At 45.2% G+C, this 26,032-nt stretch overlaps 1 protein-coding gene across 2 annotated transcripts in view; it reads left to right on the top strand.

Annotated features, from left to right (window-relative positions):
* Positions 1-3,757, top strand: part of LOC132887162 (NACHT, LRR and PYD domains-containing protein 3-like) — a 28,291-nt gene extending 24,534 nt beyond the window's left edge. Inside the window, exons 9-11 of one of the 2 annotated variants that reach the window (XM_060922626.1) lie at positions 1,211-1,384; positions 1,470-1,646; positions 1,794-3,757. In XM_060922626.1, the coding sequence (XP_060778609.1) occupies positions 1,211-1,384; positions 1,470-1,646; positions 1,794-1,812 (370 nt within the window). In that variant the 3' untranslated portion in view covers positions 1,813-3,757. The remainder of the gene's footprint in view (positions 1-1,210; positions 1,385-1,469; positions 1,647-1,793) is intronic. The other variant, XM_060922627.1, reaches the window with a different exon arrangement.
* The last annotated feature ends 22,275 nt before the right edge of the window (positions 3,758-26,032 follow it).

Here is a 26,032-nt window from a genome sequence, read left to right as displayed (position 1 = left end):
CCTTTGTTGTTAAGATGAAGGTAGACAGCAGAGTCCTGGCCTGAGGAACTGGCTTTCTGTGTTGAGCCATGCGCCTGTGAAGTGGTTGTTTTGTCTCACCAATATACGAGTCCGTGCATTCCTCACTGCACTGAATGGCATACACTACGTTGTCCTGTTTGTGTCTGGCTATTCTGTCCTTAGGGTGGACCAGTTTCTGCTTCAGAGTGTTACTGGGTCTGAAATGTACCGGAATGTTGTGTTTGTAGAAGAAATGACAATGTTCTTGCGTTTGTTCCTGTTATCCCCCTTGTCCGTTCTGTTCCTTTTTCTGCTCTTGAAGAAAGACCAGTTGGGATACCCGCAGTTCTGAAGTGCTTTCTTGATGTGATTCTGCTCCTTCTCTTTTCCCTCTATCGTTGTAGGGATATTCTGAGCCCTGTGTTGCAAGGTACTAATGACACCCAATTTGTGTTCCAGGGGGTGGTGAAAGTCGAAGAGTAGGTACTGGTCTGTGTGTGTGGGTTTCCGGTAGACCTCGATGCTCAGGCTTCTGTCTTGTCTAATGTGTACATCACAATCCAAGAAGGCTAGATTATTCCCACTGACGTCCTCCTGAGTGAAGTCGATGTTGAGATCCACTGCATTGATGTGCTTAGAGAAGGCTTCCACTTCATGGGTTTTGATTTTAACCCAGGTGTCATCCACATATCTGAACCAGTGGCTGGGAGCAACTCCTGAAAAAGTGGTCAAAGCTTTATGTTCCACTTCCTCCATGTAAAGATTGGCCACAATAGGGGGCACCGGTGAGCCCATGGCACATCCATGCTTCTGTCTGTAGAAACTTTCATTAAACTGGAAATAAGTGGTAGTCAGGCAGAGGTCAAGCAGAGTGCAAATCTGGTCCGTGGTGAGGTTCGTTCTATCCAATAAAGTGCTGTCTCAAAGGAGTCGTTTTCTAACAGATTCAACTGCTTCTGTGGTGGGAATGCAGGTGAACAGAGAAGTGACGTCGTAGGAAACCATGGTTTCATCTGAGTCTAGTTTGAGGTCTGCAACTTTAGTAGCAAAATCTTGGGAGTTTTTGACGTGATGTGGCGTATTCCCAATGAGAGGAGCCAGGATTGTGGCTAGGTGTTTGGCAATGTACACACACACACACACACACACACACACACACACACACACACACACACGTCACTGTTCTGATATTTCATTATTTCTCTTCCAGTCTGTGTGGGTGTAATCTGACAGAGGAAAGCTGTCGAGTTCTGTCCTCAGTTCTCAGCTCAAACTCCTCCAGATTGAGAGAACTGAACCTGAGAGACAATAACCTGCAGGATTCAGGAGTGAAGCTGCTCTCTGCTGGACTGGAACATCCACACTGTACACTGGAGAAACTGAGGTCAGATCATCACGTGTGTGTGTGTGTGTGTGTGTGTGTGTGTGTGTGTGTGTGTGTTGATCTGTAATTGTTGATCTCTTGACAGGTTGTGTAACTGCAGTATCACAGGTGAAGGTTGTGCTGCTCTGGTTTCAGCTCTGAGGTCAAATCCCTCATCACACCTGAGAGAACTGAATCTGAACTGCAATAATCCAGGAGAATCAGGAGTGAAGCTGCTCTCTGATCTACTGAAGGATCCACACTGTACACTGGAGACACTACAGTGAGTTACTGACTGTCTCTACACACACACACACACACACACACACGCACAGTATTTACACTGATTTTTCTTGTGAGGAGTCTGACTATTGATTCTGATAAATCTGATAACCATCTGTTCATTTAACCCTTTTCCATTTCTTTACAGGTTCAGGACTGTTTTATAATCTGAGCATTAACTGAAGCTCTTGATGTGTATCTGAATGATTTTATAGATTGTGCTGCTGCCACATGATTGGCTGATTGGATAACTGCATTATGGGCAGGTGTACAGGTATTCCTAATAAAGTGGACAGTGAGTGTGTGTGATTGTTACTGTTTTAAAATAATGATGATAGTGGTTAAGATTTTGCTTTTCCAATGCTTTGTTTTGGTTAATTGGATGATGTACATATCAGGACTATAAACACAAAGCAGCTGCGTTAAATAAACTAAAGTTTGAGAATAGTTTGAGTTTTTATGAAATAAAGAGATTATCTGGACAAAGGGCTGTTTCCAGAACAGGGTTTAAATTAAGACATGAGTCAGCGGGGTGGACTGAAACAATAATTCAGGCTGGGACTTTAACTCCATCCCAGGCCACCCTGTTCACACAAACCACCAGACCGCTAATTCTCTTGGCTAGCCATGGACATCATTTTGGTCTGAAAAGTTCTAGGGACACAGATGGGACTTTAAATGATCCGACCTGTCACTGGTCTATTGCATAGTCTGCCTCTGCTATTACGATGAGTGTAACCCCAATACAAATGCTCCACATTTCATAGGTTACTGAAATTGTGTAGGACTTTAAAACTAAACATGCTGAAAACAAAGGGTATATATCTCTGTCAACTCATTGCCAGTGGATACAGAACACTGCAGGGAGAACACTTCAGTGTTTTCAAGATCTGCTATGTTTCTGGGTGCATCTTCAAAAACTCATGAGGAATACATCAAGCATAGCACATACAAATGTACAAGACTGGACACACAAAACAATGAGCCTACACTTTTTAAAAAGAGAATGAGTCCAAACAGACCCCCACATGCTCTTAACAAGCTGAGGGAAAGATCAGTTCCTTTCAGTACTTCATGAGGATTCAAGCCAGCAGACACAGGCAGATGATCATGTAGATGCTTTTCGACATCCAAATGGCCCTGATTTCAGTATATGATCTGGCTATGGGGCACGGTGGTGTAGTGGTTAGCACTGTTGCCTCACAGCAAGAAGGTCCGGGTTCGAGCCCCGTGGCTGGCGAGGGCCTTTCTGTGCGGAGTTTGCATGTTCTCCCCGTGTCCGCGTGGGTTTCCTCTGGGTGCTCCGGTTTCCCCCACAGTCCAAAGACATGCAGATTAGGTTAACTGGTGACTCTAAATTGACCGTAGGTGTGAATGTGAGTGTGAATGGTTGTCTGTGTCTATGTGTCAGCCCTGTGATAACCTGGCGACTTGTCCAGGGTGTACCCCGCCTTTCGCCCGTAGTCAGCTGGGATAGGCTCCAGCTTGCCTGCAACCCTGTAGAACAGGATAAAGCGGCTAGAGATAATGAGATGAGATGAGATGAGATGAGATCTGGCTATGCTTGGTAATATCAGGTGTTCATCAAGAAGATCCAAAAAAGAGATGCCAAATATCTTAAACAACTTTCATCATAACTTTTTTTAAATAATTGTGTCTCCAAGAAACACAGCTAAAATGAAAGAGGAAGCAGTAATGCTATAACTTTTTTTTTTTAACAACCCAGTTCCATACTTGGTAATAAAAGGCACCATATTTGAGTAGTGCTAAACTGATACTCTCTGCTGTGGCCTTGAAATTAACCAAATGTAGCTACGTTACCAACTTTTGTTGATCAGGCAGAAATAAAACATGCAGAGCCAAGGACACATTGTACAGTAGTTGCATAAAGGTATTGTTGAATCCCAAAACAAATCATGTCTCTTTGTACTACAGCAGTGGTCAGTACATATGAGCAATGAATGTTTTAAAACAAAGGGTTTTTTTTTTGTTATTGTTTTATGCTTCCATTGCACTACTGTTTGAAGAATACTTGTAACATTAATGTTTATAGCAATATTTATAACATTGACAATGACAGTATAATGCAACATAATTTTTTGTTTACCAGTTACCTACCACAAATAAAAAAAAAGTATTTAAAGTAAAATGCATTCTTTTCTTTATTGTACAAGTCAAATGCCCCTTAATTATCCTTATCTCCAGTCTTCCTGGGCCAACTGTTCATCAGTGAGATGAACCTCAGAGAATGTGGCTCTTCTGGGACCAATTTTTTAAAGTGCTTTGGCAAATGTTTCCATCAGCAACAGATAGGAATTCACCACCCTTTCTACTGTACTAGGAAAGTCATAATGAAGGAGCATTTCTTCTACTGTGTCTCTGAAATAATGGTTTGCTCCTAGAGATGGCTCCTTACACTCAAAATCAAGAACTTCAGCATAAGTCATCAGATGTTCATCTATGGGACAGAGCATGTTCAATGATGTACATGCCAGGATTGTAAACATGAAGCAGCTGAGATAAATAAACAAAAGCTTGAGAATAGTTTGTTTTTACTCAATAATGATATCATCTGAGAAAAAAAAGGGCTGTTTCCAGGACAGGGTTTAAATTAAGACATGAGTTGGTGGGATGGACTGAAACAATAATTCAAGCTGAGAATTTAACTCCATCCCAGGCCACCCTGTTCACACAAACCACCAGATCACTCGTCCTCTTGGCGAACCATGGGCATCATTTTGGTTTGAGATGTGCTGGGGACACAGATGAGACTTTACATGATCCTACCTGTCACTGGGCTATTGTGTTGTCTGTGTCTGCTATTCTGATGAGCGTAACCCCAGTATAAATGCTCCACATTTCACAGGTTCTTGGGATTGTGCAGGACTTTAAAACTAAAATGTTTAAACATGCTAAAATTAGCTAAGCCAAGTGGAAATTTTAAATAATTGGAACGTACCATCTTTAAAAATAGTTAAAACAAACACATATTACTTTTTATTAAAAAACAAACAAACAAAAAAAACCCTGAACAATTAGATCAAGCAATATGGTCATATCAAGGTAAATAATCAGGAGGCTTCTTTGGAAATGTGACCTAGTAGAACTAGAAACATGCATGTATCACAAAATGGAAAACTTTTGTGTATTTACAGAAGTTTCTGCAAATAACTACAACTTTATTATCTCTCTTAAAACCATGGAATTTTGGACAATTTGAATGTTGAAGATTGTCCAAAGATTGAACAATTTGAATTTTGAACATTGAATGTTGAAGATTTCAAATTTAATGACAAATTATTAATTTGCATATTAAGTAACCTAATTATCATATCATGGCTGCCTTTTTTGAATTCTATACTTTCAGCTAAATCCAACACCTTTTTATTATTATTTCTTTTAAAACTATGGACTTTTGTACAATAGCACATACCTCACACTTTATGCTAAAAGATACACTTTTATTCTGAGTTTTATATGTCCCACGGACCATTTCTTGATGTTAGCCACAGTGTCAATAGTACAGTCTTTTGTAGGAAAAATAAGACTCTTCCAGATCACGCCAGTCTGGTAAGGAAAAGAGCCGTCCACTGGAACAAAGTATCGGAGATGCATTTTGTCCAGCAAAGATGTATTTCAGTTCAGCATCAGCCTCATCCTTCATGTCAGGGTAGGGGAGAGTGGGGAGACTTGGGACAAGTTTTCAGTTTTTGTAGATTGTGTGAAATTCTTTGCAGGTAGCATCACATTCATATTGCATTAGAGAGTATTTGCAATTCCCTCTGGCATTTGTTTCTCAGCTCGTCACATTTTAAGTTTAATTCTAAACTTCTAAAGTTCTTGAGGCAACATACTTTAATTCCTAACAAATCCCAAATTCACCAGCATACATTACACCATAGAATGGAGGTGGATGTGAAGTAGAAAATACAAGTTTTAGTTGAGAAAAATATTTAACTGTACAAACCTTGCTGCAGTGGGCAACTTCATGACTTCAAGGGAAGAAAGTTACTCAAAGGGGCAACATCTACCTTCTGATGTAATTTAAAACCCGATTGGTTGAAATTAATTTATGGGAATACAAACTGTCCTATGTCTCACCTGTCCCAAGTTTCCCCGCTCTCTTCTTATTTCCCTCAAAAAAATCCATACATGTCATATCCATGCGCATTGGTGCATGTAATAAACTTTCACTCACACGCTCTGTACAGCATGTGCCTCTAATGACTAGCACTTGTCCAGGATTAAGGTGCAATCAGCGCGTGCATAAAAGGGATGCTGCCAACTCCTAGGCTTTGCAAACTATTGCATTGTTGATCACATTTACCAAGCCATTGTAATCCTATTGCCTTCCTGGCTTCCTGACTCTTGTTCTGTTTTTTTGTTTCTGATCTAGTCTTGCCCTGTTTTTGCCTGTTTATCGATACTTCTCAGCAACTGTGAGAGTATTTTATGTCTCTGGGGGCATCAGCATACTGTACGTATGTTAGAATTCCTGAAGACTGACTGTCTTGGGAGCATCAGACATGTTAAGATTTCCATCTCTGTAGCCACAGTTATCTTCCTTTGATCCACTGTGAGCTAGTTTAGAAAGATTCCTCTCCTGTTTCAATATTTGAGAGGCTTCACACACACACACACACACACACACACACACACACACACACACACACATCCCCAAACACACACACACAAAGCTGTTTTATCTTGGTACATTTATTTTTGAGGCTCTGGTGAAATTGAGATCATGGTGAAATTGTTGTATTAGCATGAATTTATGATTATGTTATACTTTAAGCTTCATTAAGGTGAGCCTAACATTAAACTCCTTCAAGCTGAGCCTAAGTACACTTTGAGTTTAAATGTTTAGCGTGTATATGTGATCATCTTTTGGACTCCACCACTGATCATCATTGTAAAAGCATTTCGTATGACAAACACAGACCTGACATAAAGAAATAAAACTCTTAAAAAGCCATATGGCAAATGGAAGTATGTCTGTTTTAAAAATAGTGGGAAATCTGTTTCAGCCAAGGAGAAATGCCATATTAGGCAGCCAATCAGAAGTATGTTTCCAACAAAGAAAGTCCTTTCACAATGATTTTAATAGGAGCTGCCATTTTGTTTTGGGGCAGTCCTGGGGCAGTCCTAGGATGGGTCTCCCAAAAAGGGACCCAACTTAAAAATGAATGGAGGGAACTTAGACTTCACTGATTTTCAAGGAATCACTCAGTGCTTTGTATTGGGTCTATGCAATAAAAGCATTTAAGGCAACTTCTTTCATGTAAGTGTATTTTTTGGCTACTTTTGAGGTATAGACTTCCATGACATACTGTTTGGTGACCCCTATGTGATTTGGTCAGAATACTTATAATAGCTGTTCTGATTTCTGGAGGCTTTGCAAAGAACATGGCTGGCCATACAGAGGTACATGGTTTGTGTTTTTTTGAAGTAAATTAATATTCTGTGCAAATGGTTCCATCTGCAAGTTCAGCTGTTAAGATTTTAAATTCTCCAAATTCAGTGAACATGCTATATTTTTGTTTTGGCTTGAATCTGAGCTCTGGAGTTGAACACATGTCTGCATTCAGATGCACATGTTTGGTGTGTATGGGCCCAGGTTCATACATGCTGACCTTACGCTTCCTTTGATTTGACTGCTTTTCAGCTTGTCTGATGTATCAGGGCTAATGTTGATGCAAATTTCCACTTGTGCAATGACATTTTATGATTTTAATCAGATAGTTGGGTGGCAAGGTGGCAATTGGTCAGTGTAGCGCTAAGAGGAATCAAGTTTGGCAAATGCTGAATGCCATTACAGGGGTTGATAAATTCAAATTAACTGTGTAGTTGTAAGGATATTTGTATAGGTCATTTCTGGGTTGGTTAAAGCAGGAGAGATTGTGTGTGAGCTAGGGAAGCCATTTGCCTTATGGAGCTGGCTCTCATGACATCATTGCAGCTGCATGTTTGTGGCTGTGTGTAAACTCCAGCAGCTCAGAGATTAGATTATGAGGTGTTGGGGGGGGGGGGGAATATTTTTTTTTTTGTAATAATAAGAAACACAAACAGAATTGCCCAATTTGAAAATTTGCATACAAATCTCTGCTAGGAATAATTATAAGATGTGATTTTTTGTGATTATGTCCTGGGCAGAGTTGAAAAGAGTGAGACAGGTCATGCAGAATTAGAGTAACTCCTGTGAATACCACTTCATGATCCACCTGGTGTGGGTGGATGAAGGTCTGAATGGGCAGTTTTTTTTTTTTTTTTTTATGGCCAGAAAATCCTGAGGTATTGAGATATGGATAAACATCAGTCTGCAATGATCAGGTGTTGCATGAAAAGATCTACAGCAAGTCATGGTGTATGTTTGATGTGTTGAGGAAGTGTATCATCAAACCTGTAATTATTTTATAGTAATGCTGCATTAACAGAGGGCAAGCATTTTAAAAACTCTGTGTTTGTCGTATGTGTTATGGGATACTAATTGATGTCACTGTGTTGTGGAGGGTAGATCAGTGACCTGTAATGTTTTTAAATATAGCTGGATTAAAAAGGGGTAAAAGTAGAGAGTTGTGATAAATCTATGGGCTACAGACAGCTGGTGAGCCATTAAAATGCTGAGGGAGAGCTAATTTGCATACCAGCCATGTGTGTGTTCCTTGTGTGTATTGGAGGAAACAAAGTGTGAGCTTGATCCTGGGTGTTAAGAGTAACTAGAATTGGTTGTGGTGGTGAAAACCCATCCATCCATTCATTGATCTTCTACCGCTTATCTGGATCTGGGTCGCGGGGATAGTAGCCTAAGCAGAGCAGCCTAGACTTCCCTCTTCCCAGCCATCTCCACCAGCTCTTCTGGGGGAATACCGAGGCGTTCCCAGGCCAGCCGAGAGATGTAATCTCTCCAGCATGTCCTGGGTCTCCCCCGGGGTCTCCTCCCAGTGGGGCATGCCCAGAAAACCTCCCTTGGGAGGCATCCAGGGGGCATCCTAACAAGGTGCCTGAACCACCTCAACCGACTCCTTTCGGTGTGGAGGAGCAGCAGTTCTACTCTGAGTCTCTCCCGAATGACCAAGCTTCTCACCCTGTCTCTAAGGGAGAACCCAGCCACTCTGCGGAGAAAACTCATATGTACCGCTTGTATCCGCGATCTCATTCTTTCGGTCACTACCCATAGCTCGTGACTATGGGTGAGGGTGGGAACATAGATGGACCAGTGAATTGAGAGCTTTGCCTTTTGGCTCAGCTCTCGCTTTACCACAACAGACCAGTTTAGTGTCCACATCACTGCTGACGCTGCCCCAATCCATCTGGCCAACTCCCACTCCCCCTTACCCTCACTCATGAACAAAACCCTGAGATACTTAAACTCCTCCAATTTAGGTAGCAACTCCCCCTGACCCGGAGTAGGCTCTCCACCCGTATCTGGCTGAGTGCCATGGCCACGGACTTGGAGGTGCTGATCCTCATCCCAGCTGCTTCGCACTCAGCTGAAAACCACCCCAGCGCATGCTGTAAGTCACAGATTGATGAAGCCAACAGGACCACATCATCCGCAAAAAGCAGAGACGTGATCCTGCTGCCACCAAACCAGACACCCTCCACCCCTTGGCTGTGCCTAGAAATTCTATTCATAAAAAAGTTATGAACAGAACCAGTGACAAAGGGCAGCCCTGGTGGACTCCCACATGCACTGGGAACGAGTCCGACTTACTGTTGGCAATGCGAACCAAACTCTTGCTGTGGTCAAACAAGGTTCGAATGGCCTGCAGTAGTGGGCCCTGAACCCCATACTCCCGAAGCAACCCCCAAAGGGCACCACAAGGGACATGGTCGTAAGCCTTCTCCAGGTCCACAAAACACATGTAGACCAGTTGGGCAAACTCCCATGCAGCCTCCAGTACCCTTGCAAGGGTAAAGAGCTGGTCCAGTGTTCCACAACCAGGACAAAAACCGCATTGTTCCTCCTGAATCCGAGGTTCGACTATCGACTGGACTCTCCTCTCCAGCACCCCAGCATAGGCTTTCCCAGGGAGGCTGAGAAGTGTGATCCCCCTATAGTTGGAACACACTCTCCAGTCCCCCTTTTTAAAAAGAGGGACCACCACCCCAGTCTGCCAATCCAGAGGCACTGTCCCTGACCTCCACGCAATGTTGAAGAGGTGTGTCAGCCAAGACAGCCCAACAACATCCAGTGCCTTCAGGAACTCAGGACGAATGTCATCCACCCCTGGAGCCCGGCCACCGAGGAGCTTTATAACCACCTCGGCAACCTCAGCCCCTGTGATGGGCGAGTCCTCCCAAGCACCCTCGGACTCTGTGTCCTCTTTGGACAAAATGAAGGTGGGATTGAGGAGATCCTCAAAGTATTCCTTCCACCGTTGGATGATGTCCCTGGTTGAGGTCAACAGCACTCCATCCTCTCTGTAAACAGTAGGGACAGAACACTGCTTCCCCTTCCTGAGCCGCTGGGTGGTTTGCCAGAATCTCTTTGAGGCCAACTGAAAGTCACTTTCCATGGCCTCACTGAACTCCTCCCACACCTTAGTTTTTGCTTCAGTGACTGCCAGAACCACATTCCGATTGGCCCTTCGGTGTCTGTCAGCTGCCTCTGGAGACCCACAGGCTAACCAAGCCTGATAGGACTCCTTCTTCAGCTTGACGGCTCCCCTCACCACAGGTGTCCACTACCAGGTTCGGGGATTACCGCCACGACAGACACCAACAACCTTGCAGCCGCAGTTCTGCACAGCTGCCTCGGCAATGGGGGTGTGGAACATGGTCCACTTGGACTCAACGTCCCCATCCTCCCCCGGTATGCAGTTGAAGATCTGACAGACGGGAGCCTCCACCAGATGTTCCCAGCATACCCTCACTATACATTTGGGCCTACCAGATCTGTCAGGCCTCCTCCCCCACCATCTGATCCAGCTCGCCACCAGGTAGTGATCAGTTGACAGCTCTGCTCCTCTCTTCACCTGAGTGTCCAAGACATATGGCTGTAGATCAGATGAAACGACTACAAAGTCAATCATCGATTTACGGCCTAGGGTGTCTGTAATGGGATGGATGAGCGGGCGCCTCTAAGGGCAAATGGATCAGGCCAAAAACAGAGGGAGAGGACAAAAAAATCCAAGCAAGAGTTTTTATTTTAAAACTTGGTGGCAATGTTTAGCCAAACAATGTTCAAAACATGCTGTTCCTTTTTTTTTGGTATTTTTGATATTTTTAGAAAAATAGATTTGTACAAAAATAAATTTTCAAAAAAAAATACAAAAGTTGTCAACTAGAATATCCCAGAAAATATTTGCTATGTCTCTTTAAGAGCAGAGAACAACAAGCAGCAAAGTCAATGTCAACACAAACTCACCACATGAGGTCAAACGCTAGACTAAAGACACAGGACTAGACTAACATACATAAAGAAGGTGACCAGCACCATTCCAACATGAAAGGGGAACACATAACAATCACTAAACACAAACAATAACATTACAGACTCTGATGCATCATAAGGACATTCTACAATATTTAAACAACAAGTTGACAACATAAACATTAAAACTAAACATTGCAAAACATCACCGTAATACAGAGATATAGAAGTGGCTTGATCAAGGCCGTCTCTGTCTTCCCTATGATGTTCTAGCAAATGGACTGGAACAATTGCGGCCGGAATGAAATAAATGAGTCTCTGTTTCATGTCAGCACTCTTTTGCCACCTGCAGGATGCAACAAGACAGTTCATCACCACTGCAAGAAACGGTATACTACTTTTCTTCTTTTCAGCACCTAAGTCTCTGCAGCAACTTGGTACATTAAAAGAAACATTCGAAATAGTCTGTGTTGCGTTTTTCTTTCCATAAATGTCTTTGGTGAAACAGTGTTCATGGGCAAAAGAGTACCAGCAAAGTTTAGCGTCTTAGCATTTAACTCAATGTTCCTGGAGTTGCCAGTTGGCGTGTGTGTGTGTATGTGTGTATTTAGGCACAGGTAGGCAGTGAAACAAGGGCTGCCTCACAGCCCCGAGGCAAGGGAAATGTGCGGTCCATCCATGACCCTCACCCCCCCACACCTCTGGTCTCACGCCGGCAGGCGGGAGAGGAAATCTGCAGTGGCGTTATCCCTCCCTGGGATATGGCAGATGGTAAATCGGAAGGGCTGCATGGAGATGTACCACCTGGTGATGCATGTGTTGGAATCACGCATGCAGTCTATCCACTGCAAAGGATGATGGTCTGTCTCCAGCAGGAACTTATGGCCAAGGAGGTAATACCTGAAGGTGTCAAGGGCCCATTTCACCGCCATGCATTCCTTCTCGATGGTTGAGTAGCGCACCTCCCTAGGATACAGCTTCCGACTAATGTACGCCACTGGATGTCTTTCGCCTGGTTCACCCTGCAAGAGCACTGCCCCCAAACTTGTATCAGAGGCGTCTGTCTGCAAAACAAATTGCTTTTCAAAATTAGGACAGTACAACACAGGTTTATGGCAAAGGGCATTCTGAATGTCTTCAAACACCTTCCTGGCATCCTCTGTCCACCGGACCTGGACTGGGGAGTTCTTTCGGGTCAATTCTGTGAGGGCGGCTGCCCTGACCGAGAAGTTTGGCACGAATCTCCTGTACCACCCAGCTATGCCTAAGAATGACCGCACCTGGGTCTTGGTCTGAGGCAAAGGGCACTGCTGGATAGCCTCCAGCTTCTGCACCTGCGGTTTGATGACACCCCCGCCAATTACATACCCCAGGTACTCTGCTTCCTTCCGAGCGATGGCACACTTAACTGGATTGATGGTCAGGCCTGCCTCCTCAATCCTCCTCAGGACTTCGCGCAGGTGACGTAGATGCTCCACCCATGACGCACTGTAAATAATTACATCATCAAGGTAAGCAGTCACGTACCCCTGCATTCCCTCCAGCACACGATCCATCAATCTCTGGAAGATGGCAGCAGCACCGTGGAGCCCAAACGGCATGACTGAGAACTGAAATCAATGCAGAACCAAAGACTGCCGTCCTTCTTTGGGACAAGGACTATTGGGGAGCACCACTTGCTGCTGGATGGTTCGATAATCCCCATGGCGAGCATCTGGTCAGTCTCCTTCCTCAGTCCATCAAGGAGTCACTCTGGAATCCTGTAACTCATGCGACGAGGAGCTGCCCCCTCACACAGGGAAACGTGATGACTCACCAGCTGAGTGTGACCTGGTTGCTCTTTGAAAACAGGTGAGGACCACAGAGCCACTTGATGGCCACCTGTTGGTCAGGGGAGAGATGGTCAAGGTTAAGGGCACCCTCTGTTGGTAAAGGTAGGTACTGCTCCTCGACCTCATCCTCTTCTTGCACCCGACGGATCATCAGGGACTCTGCACTCACACCTGGACGTTCCCTCCACTCCTTCAGAAGGTTGATATGCAGCACTCATCTGGAGCGCCTCTCTCCTGGCTTGACAACTTCATAGGTGGTTGAGCCGAGCCTCTGCACCACCGCAAAGGGACCTTGCCATTTGGCGAGCAACTTACTGGAGTCACTCGGCAGCATCACCAACACCTTGTCTCCCTCATTGAAACTCCGAGCATGAGCCCTGTGGTCGTAGTAGGATTTCTGGCGCTGCTGGGCTTGCTCAAGGTTCTGCTGTGCCAGTTCTGCCATGCTCTTCAGCCTCTCACACATCTGCAACACATAAGAAAGAGTGTCCTGCAATGGTGGGGTCTCCTCTTTCATCCAGGTCTCTTTCAGGAGTACCAGGGGGCCTTGAACGTCACATCCGTAGAGCAATTCAAAAAGTGCAAATCCAGTTGAGGCCTGCGGCACCTCGCGATAAGCAAATAAAAGGTAGGGGAGCCAGTTGTCCCAGTCAGAGCCCGATTCATCTACAAACTTGCATAGCATCTGCTTAAGGGTCTGCTTGAACCGTTCAGTCAGGCCATCCATTTGTGGGTGAGACAAACCCATCCTCAAGCAGGTGTATGGGTTGTTATGCCTAACAACCCATACACCTGCTTGAGAAGTTTGGACATAAAGTTGGACCCCTGGTCAGTTATTATAGCTCTAGGGAACCCCACCCTTGAGAACAACTGGATCAGACACATGGCAACAGTCTTAGCCTTAACAGCTTTAAGAGCAAAAACCTCTGGATATCTCATAGCGTAATCAGTAATCACAAGCATGAACCTATTCCCAGCTTTACTGCACTCAAGGGGACCTACTACATCCATACCCAACTGCTCAAAAGGAGTGCCCACTATAGGAAGAGGTTCTAAGGGGACCTTAGGGGGAGCTCTGCTTGCAGTTTTCTGACACTCAGGACAGGTCTTACAAAAATCTGCAATGTCTTTTGCCATACTTGGCCAATAAAAGTAACGGCTGATTCTGGCAACAGTTTTATGTTTGCCTAAATGGCCTGCCCATGGTATGGAATGGCCCAGGTCAAAGACTACCCCCCTAGCCTTCAATGGAACCACCATCCTGGCCTCAGCCCCTCCCATTTTATGCAAAACTCCATCTTTGATAGCAAAACCTTGCCCTGGTATCTCCTCCCCAACACTGAGCTGAGCCTGCCAAAACAAAGAGCCAGTGTCTGGGTCTTGCTGCTGCATTAGAGCCATATCTTGGGGAATTTTTACAGGGACTTCTGCCAGCTCTGGACAAGGATCCTCCTGACTACCAGAAACTCCAAACTGGAACTTCTCCTGTCTCCTCTGTCTTTTTGACTTACAGCTCTTACCAGGCAGAGCCTCAACATCTGCATTGAAAAAGGGCAAAGCAGAAAGTGGAGTTTCCTCCTCACTACTCTTAGCCATTGCCCTAGTCACAGCCACAATACACTCATTATTACCAGCTACGAGCTGACACAATAGAGGAAAATCCTGACCCAAAATCATGGGATATGGTAAGTTATTGTCAGTCCCTATCCCCAGGAGTTTCTCTTTTTTAAGACAACACTTAACACTAGCACCAAATGTTAAACTAACATTCCACAGAAGTTCTATTTTGGTTCTGTTAAATGAAAACATTCCGCGAACGTTCTTTGAAGGTTCTTAGAAATGTTTACCATAAACATTTAGAGAACATTGCGCATGAACGTCAGGGGAACGTGGAACGAACATTCGGAGTTTCCAACCGATTAGCTCAAGGCCATGTGCATGCGCACTGCATATCTCCTGCTGCGTGCAAGGAGGGATTTGAATCATCGAAGAGTTATCAAGAAAAATCCATCTGTTTTGTGGGTCATCGTTCCATCATCAACCAAACATAAGTAAGGTGGAATAAGGAAGTACGAGGAACATTTCTGCACAGAAAACATTTCTGCACAGTTTCTAAGTCTTTAGAAATTGGTCCTGTAGAGAGCACATGGGGCCTGGTGTTTGCGAAAAGCATTGAAAGCGCACTTTCAGGCTTTTTCTAGACAAGTCTAAATTAGACCCAGAACATTCCCGTAAAGTAAATGTGCCTGGTAAAATTTGTCCAGGAGGGCACAGATGGAAGTTTCAAGATGTAGGCATTATATTTATGTAGTGTATGTGTTTTTTTTTTATCATCAATTACTGGTCTCCTCCCATGGCTAGAGATTTGGCAGCATGTTTATGCTGCAAAAATACCCAATTTGTACTTTTAAACACTATTAATTTACAGAAAATGTAAAAAAAAATATTGTATTTTCACTGGGAACAGACTTAATAAAATATATGAATCTAGACGAGATTCATACTTCTACTCAACCAGTATAACAATTCACACCAGTCAGTTAAAATAATATTTTATGATATTTTATTACATTTGACTTTGTTCCCAGTGAAAATATGCAATTTTTTACATTTTCCATTTCCAAATACTGTTTAAAAAGTTTAAAACGGGTATTTTTGCAGCATAAACATGCTGCCATATCTTGTCATGGGAGGAGACCAGTAATTGATGATAAAAATTACATACACTACATAAATATATGCCTACATCTTGAAACGTCCATCCGCAACCCTACAGGGGGTAGGGGGTAAGAAACATCAATATTTAAACATGTTCCCCCACCTAGATTTCTTTAGATTTTTTTTTTCTGGAGTACTAGGCTATATATAGATACCAGTCATGCAAAAAGAAATTTTTTTCTAGGTCCGCCCATTTTAGTGCTAGATTCCCTAGGCTACATCCCTGAAAATATTATTTATTCATGTTTAATTTTTAATAAAGACTAATATATATAGAAATCTCTGGACCTTCAGTTGCATCCATATCTAAACTAGATTAAAATACTGACCAGTCTTGAACAGTCAAGGTTCTAAAATACATATTTGCATGGTACAGGTGCATGTCTGCATGCTATATATATATATTTTTTATTTTCATTGATTGCTTTCCAGAGAATACTAGTTCCATCCACCATGAAGAAAATTCGACAGCAGGAATAAAAACGTAGGTGGGCTGCAGCCACTAGAACTTTGAAGAAGCCATGCAGAGACACATTTGTGGAAAGTGACGAAAGTGACAAATCGTCTAACAAAGAGTGCGTAGACCTGCATAATAATGGAGCATCACATCCACCACTACCAGCATTACAAGTACAGGCAGAAATCAGGACAACAACTACAAATGAAGGTTCTACGGCTACCAATGAATCAGAATTTGAAGATGCTGCTTCCGATGGTTACCATGATCATGATGATCATTCCGATGGTGGATGGGACTACATTGACGAACATGAAACAGTGTCATCAGATGCAGATTCAGAAAGTGAAAGTGATAGTTTTGAGGACAAATTATCATCCTGGGTGACAGAGTACCAAGTCAAACAAAAAGCTGTGGACAGTCTTCTAAAAGTACTCAAGACATCTGGCCATCCTGATCTACCGAGTACAGCTCGTACTTTGCTGCACACTGCTAGCCATGTGGAAACTGAAGTCAAATCTGGAATGGACTATTATTATTTTGGATTGGCTAGTGAGCTGGTGAAACATTTGAAGATGTATCCACTGCATAAAAGAGCAGAAGTGGATAGAGTAGAACTTTCATTGAACATTGATGGCCTGCCATTGTTTAGAAGCTCAACTGTGTCATTGTGGCCAGTACTGTGTGCTATAGTGAACATAAAGCCAATGACAGTCTTCCCTGTAGCCTTGACCTGCAGAAAATCCAAGCCCACTGATTTGGATTTCTTAAATGATACCATTCAAGATCTGAAGATGATTCTTCAGCATGGTCTGCAAGATGGCGAGGAAACCATTCACGTCACCCTCAGATGCATAGTCTGTGATGCACCTGCAAGGGCCATGGTTAAAATGACGAAGTCATTTACTGGGTATTTTGGATGTGACAAATGTGCTCAGTGAGGTCAGAGGTTCAGACAGATAACCTACCCAGAAGTAGAAAACCTAGATCTTCATACAGATTCTTCATTTTGGAACCACTCGAACGAAGAACATCACCATGGGGAATCTCTCCTATGTTTGCTACCCATTGATATGGTGAAATTGTTCCCTATAGACTATATGCATCAAGTGTGTTTGGGTTGCATGAAGAGGCTGTTACTTATATGGATGCGAGGTAGACGAGATGTGAGGCATTCAGCAGACCAGATCCATCAGATAAGTCTCCGGCTGGAGGGAATGAAAACATTTATCCCCTCTACCTTCGCACGGAAACCACGCCCCTTGACAGATGTGGACTGGTGGAAAGCCACAGAATACAGACAATTCCTGCTTTATACAGGGAAAATAGCCTTGCATCAAATTCTTAGGCAGGACTTGTATGATCATTTCATGACTCTGAGTGTTGCCCTTTCCATCCTTGTGAGTCCTGAGCTTGCTCAAACGCACAGAGGCTATGCCAACGTACTACTTGTGCACTTTGTTTCACAGGGCCGCAAGTTATACAGCAACGAGTTCCTTGTATACAATGTGCACTCTCTGCTTCATCTAGCTGATGAAGTGAAGGAGCATGGATATTTAGATGCCTGTTCAGCTTTTCCATTTGAAAACTACATGCATGAGCTCAAAAAGCTTGTAAGATCAGGAAGAAGGCCAATGGCACAAATTGTCAAAAGACTAAGTGAAAGGAGTACAAAGCCAGAACTAGCAGTGAAGGGCAACCCAACAGTATCAACAAAGTCACCAAACAATGCCTTTGTACTGCCTAATCATTCATGCTGCGAGGTGATTCATGCTGTCAACATGCCTGAGGACTCTTTCACGTGTTGAGTGTATGAACATTCTGAAGCTGTCTTCACTGAGCCATGTGATTCTCGCATCATTGGGGTGTATAGTGTGCATAGGAGAAATGCACACATGAGAGTTTTTTCTGCAGAACGCTTGACCATGCGTGCTATCAGAGTAGAGCATGATGACACAGGAAAATCAACATTCATGAGGCTCTTGCATGAATAAGCATATACTAGTAGGTCTGTTTGAAAATAGCAGTGTAGCATTAATTATGCAAATAGTAAACTAGACTACTAGCCAATTAATGCATGACATAGATACAAAGTGACTTGGACAAATGTTTGCGGGTCTCTTAATTATTGCATTAATAACCTTAATTTGTGAACCTCTCACAAATGTTTGTGGGTCTCTTAATTATTGCATTAATAACCTTAATTTGTGAACCTCTCAACTCCATTTTTGTAATATGCTTTTGTTTTTCAAGATGTACGTTGTGGTGGAGTTCCTGAGCAAACATGGTGCAGTTTCTGTTGTGCCAGTGATCTGGACAGGCACGGAAGCCGAGGTATGCAGGAAAGATTTGTTATGGATTTTAACCTAAAGTACCGGTAACAATAACCAATGACTGTCACTACTTCCCTTACTCAAGACAAACCTAAGAGCTGTGATCCCTTTTTGTTTTTGTACCTAGGGTCATTTCTGCTACTGGCCACTCGGCTCAGTAGCAAGCTGCTCGAGTAGAGTCCGGCAATGTGAGGAACCTGACAAGCAACGCTGGAAAAGGGTGCCAGTCAGGATCTTTGCGAACACCTTTACTGGTAAGGAGTCTCTCCTTTTATGACTAATGTAATGGACTGGAGTAATTCGCTGCTGTACATACATGTACAGATGCAATAACATTAATTTTCTATGCAAGAACATTCAAATTTTGTGAACATTTTATTCAGTATATCATTCTGGCTACTTTATTGTAGACAGCTAAGAGAAAGCCCTCTGGTTTGAGCAACAGGCTGAGGATACCTCAACCATCGAGTCTGATCCTGAGACGGGCCCAGGCAAGAGGACACGCCGGACACCAGAACGTTTCCGAACTCGAGAGACAGACCATGAATCAGTAGATGCCGATGGTGATGGTGAGTACTGGTCAAATGCTTTTCATCTTTTTTCATCATATTTGTGTTTCATTACAAGGCATGTGTATTGAAGACTGGACAATACTAAAATGAACTAGAAGAATTATTTTTTGTAAACAAAAACTGAAAACATATCCCCCCTTGACAGCAGCAAGTCTTGCCATTCAATAAAATTCAGTTGTTTTGGAAATGTCTGAATTTTGTGATGTTTGGCTGATTTTTAGATGAAGATGATGAGCTACCAACACCAAGGAAGAGAATGAAAGAGGACTATGTTGTCCCCATGCCCAATCCTCCTGCTTTTGATGGGGTAACCACTTCTTCCTGCCGCTCATCTGTCAACAGCATACATGAAAATCCCTCACCTTTCGGCGAAATTTGCCGTTTTGAAACCAAAATGGGCGACCTACGTGAATCGTGTAGATCCGATGAGAAAAAAATGGGGGGGGGTTGATATTGACCCAAAGGGCAAGGAGGTCACTTCGCACCCATAGACAGCTCATGCCGGTTTGCGCCTCCTCCTCTTGCTTTGATATTGATGCCATAGTGACGAGTACATCTCGCTGTGAAGGGCAAGCAGCATCATTTTGCGCCTCTTCTCCTGCTGGCCAGAGCGTGCACACATCAGTCAGAGTGCAGACCAGACCACCAGAAGCTGGAAGCTGGATTGAGTCATCGGACTGAATTTCCTACTTTTTTCAAACTTTCCTGACTGCTATCAAAACAAACAAAACTTCCTGCTTGATTACGTCAGCGTTCGAAAGAGGGCGTGCCCGTCTTTTGACAATCCCTGTGTCCGAAATTGCTCGCTACTCACTATATAGGGCACTGTATAGTGGAGACGCCATTTTGTAGTGCTGTCCGTGCTGAAAGAAATCAAATTAAAAGTCTCAAATTTGATTTAATAAAAGACAGCAGCAAAGAAGAAAGTATTCAGCCTTGATTTAAAAAGAACTGAAAGCTGCAGGTTAGTCCATATCTCGGCAGGCTGAGTGGTATGCTGGGGCACCTCTTGCCAGCAGACCAGGATATCCAGAGGGAACTTGTGCGGTTCAGTGTTGACCTGACCATCCCCAGCTTCAAGGAGGGAGAGATCATCGTGGAGTGGTGGGGTCATGTCTTCGACAAACCAGACAAGTACCCCTCCCTGGGTGCACTGGTTAAGTGTTGCCTCTCCATCTTTCATGGACCTAGAGTCGAGTCCTCATTTAGTCTGATGAATGATGTAATTGATCAAAGGAGTGGCAACATGAACATGGAAACATTTAATGCAATACACACGGTCAAGTACATGCTGATGTCCAGGGGGAAGACAGCTATGCAGCTCTTTAGAAGGGAGGACGTGAAGTTTGGGGAAGTGGACAGAACATTAACTCTGCAGCAGCCACATACAAACACCAGCAGAGTGTGAACAAGGAGGAAAAGCAACAGCAGCAGAGCAAGTATGGCTCTCAAGCAACTTGCAGTGCTCAGCAGGCCAAGAAACAGACTGCTGAAGGAGAGAAGCAGGCAAGGCTGAAACATGTGGCAACTCGGCGAAAGCAGGCCATAGAGACACTGGTGGTCCAGGCAAATAAAAGGAAAAAATGATCACTATTCCTTGTGTGTTCTCCACTTTCTTCGTTCTATTATTCGCATTTTTTTCCAGGGCATAATTTCACTATAACTACATGTATTTGTACTGTATGTCCTTGTGCAAATGTCAATACAGTATACTTAGTAAGGAGGCTATAATATTTATTCTGAGGGAGGACCCCCCCCAAACAAAATAAAACAACACCAGAGGCCACGTCACCACTCGCGCACCCTTCTCACCTTTTTCACCCCTGACCCGTTTTCATGCCTGCAACAGGATCAGGCAGAGCACATTGGGGTCACAGAGGACCAGGCAGTCGCGCTCACCAACCCCCCCGAGACAGAGCACATCAGGGACCAGGTAGGGCCAATGACTTTCCGTTTCAAAAATTGATGTTTTCCATTTCAGAAAAGTGTAATTCCATTTCATTTAGTACATTTGCATATAAAAATTCTGTTTCGGGCACTTTCGGGTATTTTCACCCAAAATCTGAAGTAGATACATCTTATGGTTAGTTTTTTCTTTTTTATCAGACATCTAATTTTAGGTTTGGTTACCTGAAATGTTTTGACGTATGTAACTGTCGTCTTCCTCAGAGTGTTACCGGATGTTGTTGGTGACGCATCTTATCAGCTGATGTTTCGGAAGGCGTGACCTTCCTGTCTGGTTTGACAGGTCGGTCACGTCTTCTGCTGTCCGTTCGTCCCCTGCAAGATGGCACTCCAGGTATGGGAGAGCATGTATGCTCCCTCATCCCGGTTGATGGTCCTCGGGCTTCGCTTTCGGATCTCCATAGCCTCCCTGATGCAGCACTGATGTTTGTTATCTTCTGTGCAGATGACTCTGGCATTCCCCCAGTCCATAATGTGATTTTCTCTTTTGCAGTGGTCTGTTATGGCTGACTTGTAATTTTCCTGTTGTGCCTTTTCTTTTATTGTTCGGGTTTGTCTTGTAGCTGTCTCCTTTTCACACTTTCTTATGTTCATTTTTCCTTGTGGTGAAGCTCCTTCCTGTCTCCCCGATGTAGGTTTTATTGCATGATTGACATGGAATTTCATATATGGTGTTGCATTTGTTTTCCGGATGTATTCTGTCTTTGGGATGAACCAGGATCTGACGGAGTGTTGTGTGTGGTTTAACAGGTGTGTTGATGTTATGTTTCCTCATTACTCTTTGGATGTGTTCCGTTATTTCTCTGATGTATGGCAATCTTACTACTCCCCTGTGTTCTTGTTTTTTGCTTTGTTTTTTCTCTTTCTTCTGTGTTTTGTTGTTCTTGACCTGTTCTGCCCCTTTGGATATTGCCCACTGTGGATATTGACATGCCTTCAGTGCGTGTTGTATGTGTTGTTCCTCCTGTTCTTTGTCCTGTGGATCCGTGATTATTGTTGCGCGTTCATGTAATGTTCTGACTACTGATAATTTGTGCATTATGGGGTGTTCGGAAGTCCAGTTCAAATATTGGTAGGTGTGTGTGGGTTTTCTGTGTACTTTTATTTTGATGTTGCCATTCTCTGTGTGTTGTATTTTTAGGTCCATGTAACAAGCGTTCTAGGTGGGTGGAGCACAGAAGCACGGCAGGCCAGTACTGAGTTCTCAATCACTCTTTTATTGACAGCTTTTCAGCTTCTACCCGTTTATTCATATATAACTGTACACACACACACACACACACACACGTGTTCTGGTCGGGAGAGAGCCCGCTCTGCTCTCGCTCTCCTCCTTAAATAGGGCGCGGTCACTGGGGAAGACACACAAACACATTAATCAACCTCAGGTGCAGTGATTCTGCCACTTACTTTCCCTGACTCCGCCCTCCAGTCACAGACCGATGCTTGACCACGCCCCCACTGCCACATACCCCCACCGCCCGACTCAGGCCGGGCAGCCGTCCGGCCTGGAGCCGACTCCACCCCCCCTTGATGGGAGAGGAAGTCCGCCACACCATCTGCGTCCCCGGCCTGTGGACCATCTTGAAGTTAAAGGGTTGGAGTGCCAGATACCAACGGGTGATCTGTGCGTTGGCATCCTTCATGTGGTGGAGCCACTGGAGGGGCGCTTGGTCTGAACAGAGGGTGAAAGGGCATCCCAGCAGGTAGTAACAGAGGGTGAGGACTGCCCACTTGATGGCTAGGCACTCCTTCTCTATGGTGCTGTAGCGCCCCTCATGCACTGACAGCTTACGACTTATGTACAGCACTGGGCGAGCCTCTCCCTCCACCTCCTGGGACAAAACAGCCCCCAGCCTTCTGTCCGACGCATCCATCTGCAATATAAAAGGGAGAGAAAAGTCAGGGGAGTGTAACAGTGGCCCCCCACACAGTGCAACCTTTACCTCAGAAAAAGCCCGCTGGCATTGCTCCATCCACTGGACCGGATCTGGTGCCCCCTTTTTAGTGAGATCAGTGAGCGGGCTGATGACGTCCGGATAATTAGGTATAAATCTATGATAATAGCCAGCCAGCCCCAGGAACTGTCTCACCCCCTTTTTAGTCTTGAACCTCGAGCAGGCCGCAATCGCTGCCGTCTTGTTAATTTGGGGACGTACCTGCCCATTGCCCAAGTGGAAGCCCATATACCATACTTCCACCTGCCCAATCGCACACTTCTTTGGGTTGGCTGTGAGACCCGCCCGCCTCAGCGACCTAAGGACGGCCCTCAGGTGTTGTAGGTGTCGTGGCCAGTCATTACTATAAATAATGATGTCGTCAAGGTATGCGGCAGAATAGGTGGCGTGGGGGCAGAGGACCCTATCCATCAGTCGCTGAAACGTAGCGGGCGCTCCAAACAGCCCAAAAGGAAGTGTGACAAACTGGTGTAAGCCAAACAGTGTGGAAAAGGCCATTTTTTTCTCGGGATAATGGAGTCAAGGGGATCTGCCAATAACCCTTTGTCAAATCCAGTGTCGAGTAAAAGCGAGCCGTGCCTAGTTGATCGAGCAACTCATCAATACGAGGCATTGGGTACGCATCAAATTTAGACACCGTGTTGACTTTTCTATAGTCTACACGGAACCGGACCGACCCATCGGCCTTGGGTACCAAGACCACCAGACTGCTCCAGTCACTGTGGGACTCCTCGACAATGCCCATTTCGAGCATGGTCTCGAGTTCTTCCCGAACCACCTTTTACTTGTGTTCGGGCAGTCTGTAAGGGCGGCTACGCACTACCACCCCCGGGGGCGTCTCAATGTGGTGTTCTATGAGGTGGGTGCAGCCGGGCAGGGGCGAGAACACGTCAGAAAATTCTGTTTGCAACCAGGCGACCTCCGCGAGCTGGGTTGGTGAGAGGTGGGCTCCACAGGGGAACGGAGTGGTGGGTGATGCCAATTTTCCCTTTTGAACCTCCGGCCCCAGCTCCGCCTTCTCAGGAACCACCGACACCAGCGCCATGGGGACCTCCTCACTCCAACATTTTAACAGATTGAGGTCGTATACCTGTAACGCCCCACCCCTGTCCGTTCGCCTCACCTCATAGTTGACGTCCCCAACTCGCCGTGTGACCTCAAAGGGTCCTTGCCACCTGGCGATTAATTTAGAGCTCGATGTGGGCAACAGTACAAGTACTTTATCTCCCAGTGCGAACTCCCTGAGGCGTGTACCCTTGTTGTACAGGCAGGTTTGTCATTCTTGGGCCTGCCGCAAATTCTCCTGGGTTAGGTGGGCGAGTGTGTGGAGTTTTGCGCACAGATCAATAACGTATTGGATTTCATTTTTACTTTGTAAAGGTCCCTCCTCCCAATTTTCCCGCAGCACATCTAGAATGCCGCACGGCTTACGCCCATATAACAATTCAAACAGGGAGAACCCCGTGGAGGCTTGTGGGACCTCTCACACTGAAAACAACAAGGGTTCGAGCCACTTATCCCAATTACGTGCGTCCTCACTTACAAATTTTTAAATTATATTTTTGAGGGTGCAATTGAACCGTTCAACTCAACCATCTGTTTGTGGGTGATAAACGCTGGTGCGGATCGGCTTAATCCCGAACAACTTATACAGTTCCTTTAGTGCACGTGACACAAACGCGGTGCCTTGGTCAGTCAGAATCTCTTTCGGGATTCCAACTCGGGAGATAATGCGGAAAAGTGCCTCCACAATATGGTGTGCTGAGATATTGCAAAGATGCACTGCTTCCGGGTATCACATTGCATAGTCCACTACAACTAATATAAAGCGGTACCCTCATGTTGACCGATCTAATGGCCCGACGAGATCCATCCCAATTCTTTTGAACGGGGTCTCGATTAATGGTAGAGGGCGCAAAGGCGCTTTTGGAATGGCCACTGGATTTACTAACTGGCATTCGCGGCACACTGTACACCACCTACGGACATAGCCACAAATCCCTGGCCAATAGAACCGGGCCATTATTCAGGCTAGTGTTTTATCCTACCCTAAGTGTCCGGCCACGGGATTAAAGTGAGCCGCCTGGAATACCAATTCCCGGCAGCTCTTCAGAATCAAAAGCTGCATGGTTTGCTCTTTAGTTTGAGTGTCCTGCATCACTCAGTATAATCTATCCTTTATAATCGCAAAGTAGGGGAAGGACAGGGTGGCATTTGGCTGGAGCATTTGACCATCGATTACTCTCAGTTGGTCAAATGCATGCCGCAGAGTCTCGTCTCGCGACTGCTCTAATGGGAAATCCGCGAGGGATTCCCCAAGAGAGAGAGGAGGGGCCAACGGCTCCTCCCTCTGACTCGGAGCTGACGTAGATGGCTCTGTGACAGCTGCTCCCGCCAACGCAACACCGGGACCTCCCCTTATTAAACTATGGCAGGACCCACTCTTCACTAGATGACTCATTAAATCCCGAAATCCCGGCCAATCAGTCCCCAAAATTATAGAGTGGGTGAGCCGAGGATTAACCGCCACCTTTACTATAAATTTCTCCCCTCGAAACAGAATGTGAACATCCCCGTGCACATACAACACCTTCACCAATTGTGCTTCCCCCAATGCCTCATCTTGCACCAGGCTTTGGTGGATTGAGGTCTGATTACAGCCGGAATCCACCAAAGCCTGATACGTATCCCCTTGGATACTCACCGGTATGCGGTACGCTCCGGCCCGATCGAGGGCGGCTCCTGGCGCGTCAGGGATCCGGACCACCACGCCCACCTCCATCACCGAGCACTGATGCTGGAGGTGCCCCGGCTCCCCGCAGCGCCAGGACACCGGCCTGGGCTGGCTCTCTGCACCAGTGTTCCGGATATCACTCACCTGAGGGGGGGGGGAGACACAGAAGTAGGAGAAGATTGGACACCGGGGGTGCGGCGGGCCGGCTGGGGTGGAGCTGGCCCCCGCCTCCGCGGTGGGGGAATGGGGCGAGGGAGAGGAACAGAGAGAGAGAGAGAGAGAGAGAGGAGGGGAGAAGGGGAGACACACTGTCCTGCCGTTGGAACGGCCGCCATATGGTCCTCCGCCAGCTCAATGGCCTGATCCAGTGACGCCGGGCGATGGCACTGGACCCACTCCACGGTTCCCTCTGGAAGTTGAGCGACGAACTGCTCCAGCGCCA

Source organism: Neoarius graeffei, chromosome 5, assembly GCF_027579695.1.
Source record: "Neoarius graeffei isolate fNeoGra1 chromosome 5, fNeoGra1.pri, whole genome shotgun sequence".
Taxonomy (NCBI): Eukaryota; Metazoa; Chordata; class Actinopteri; order Siluriformes; family Ariidae; genus Neoarius; species Neoarius graeffei.
Note: the sequence above shows the minus strand (reverse complement) of the source record. Positions and strands in the feature narration are given on the sequence as shown.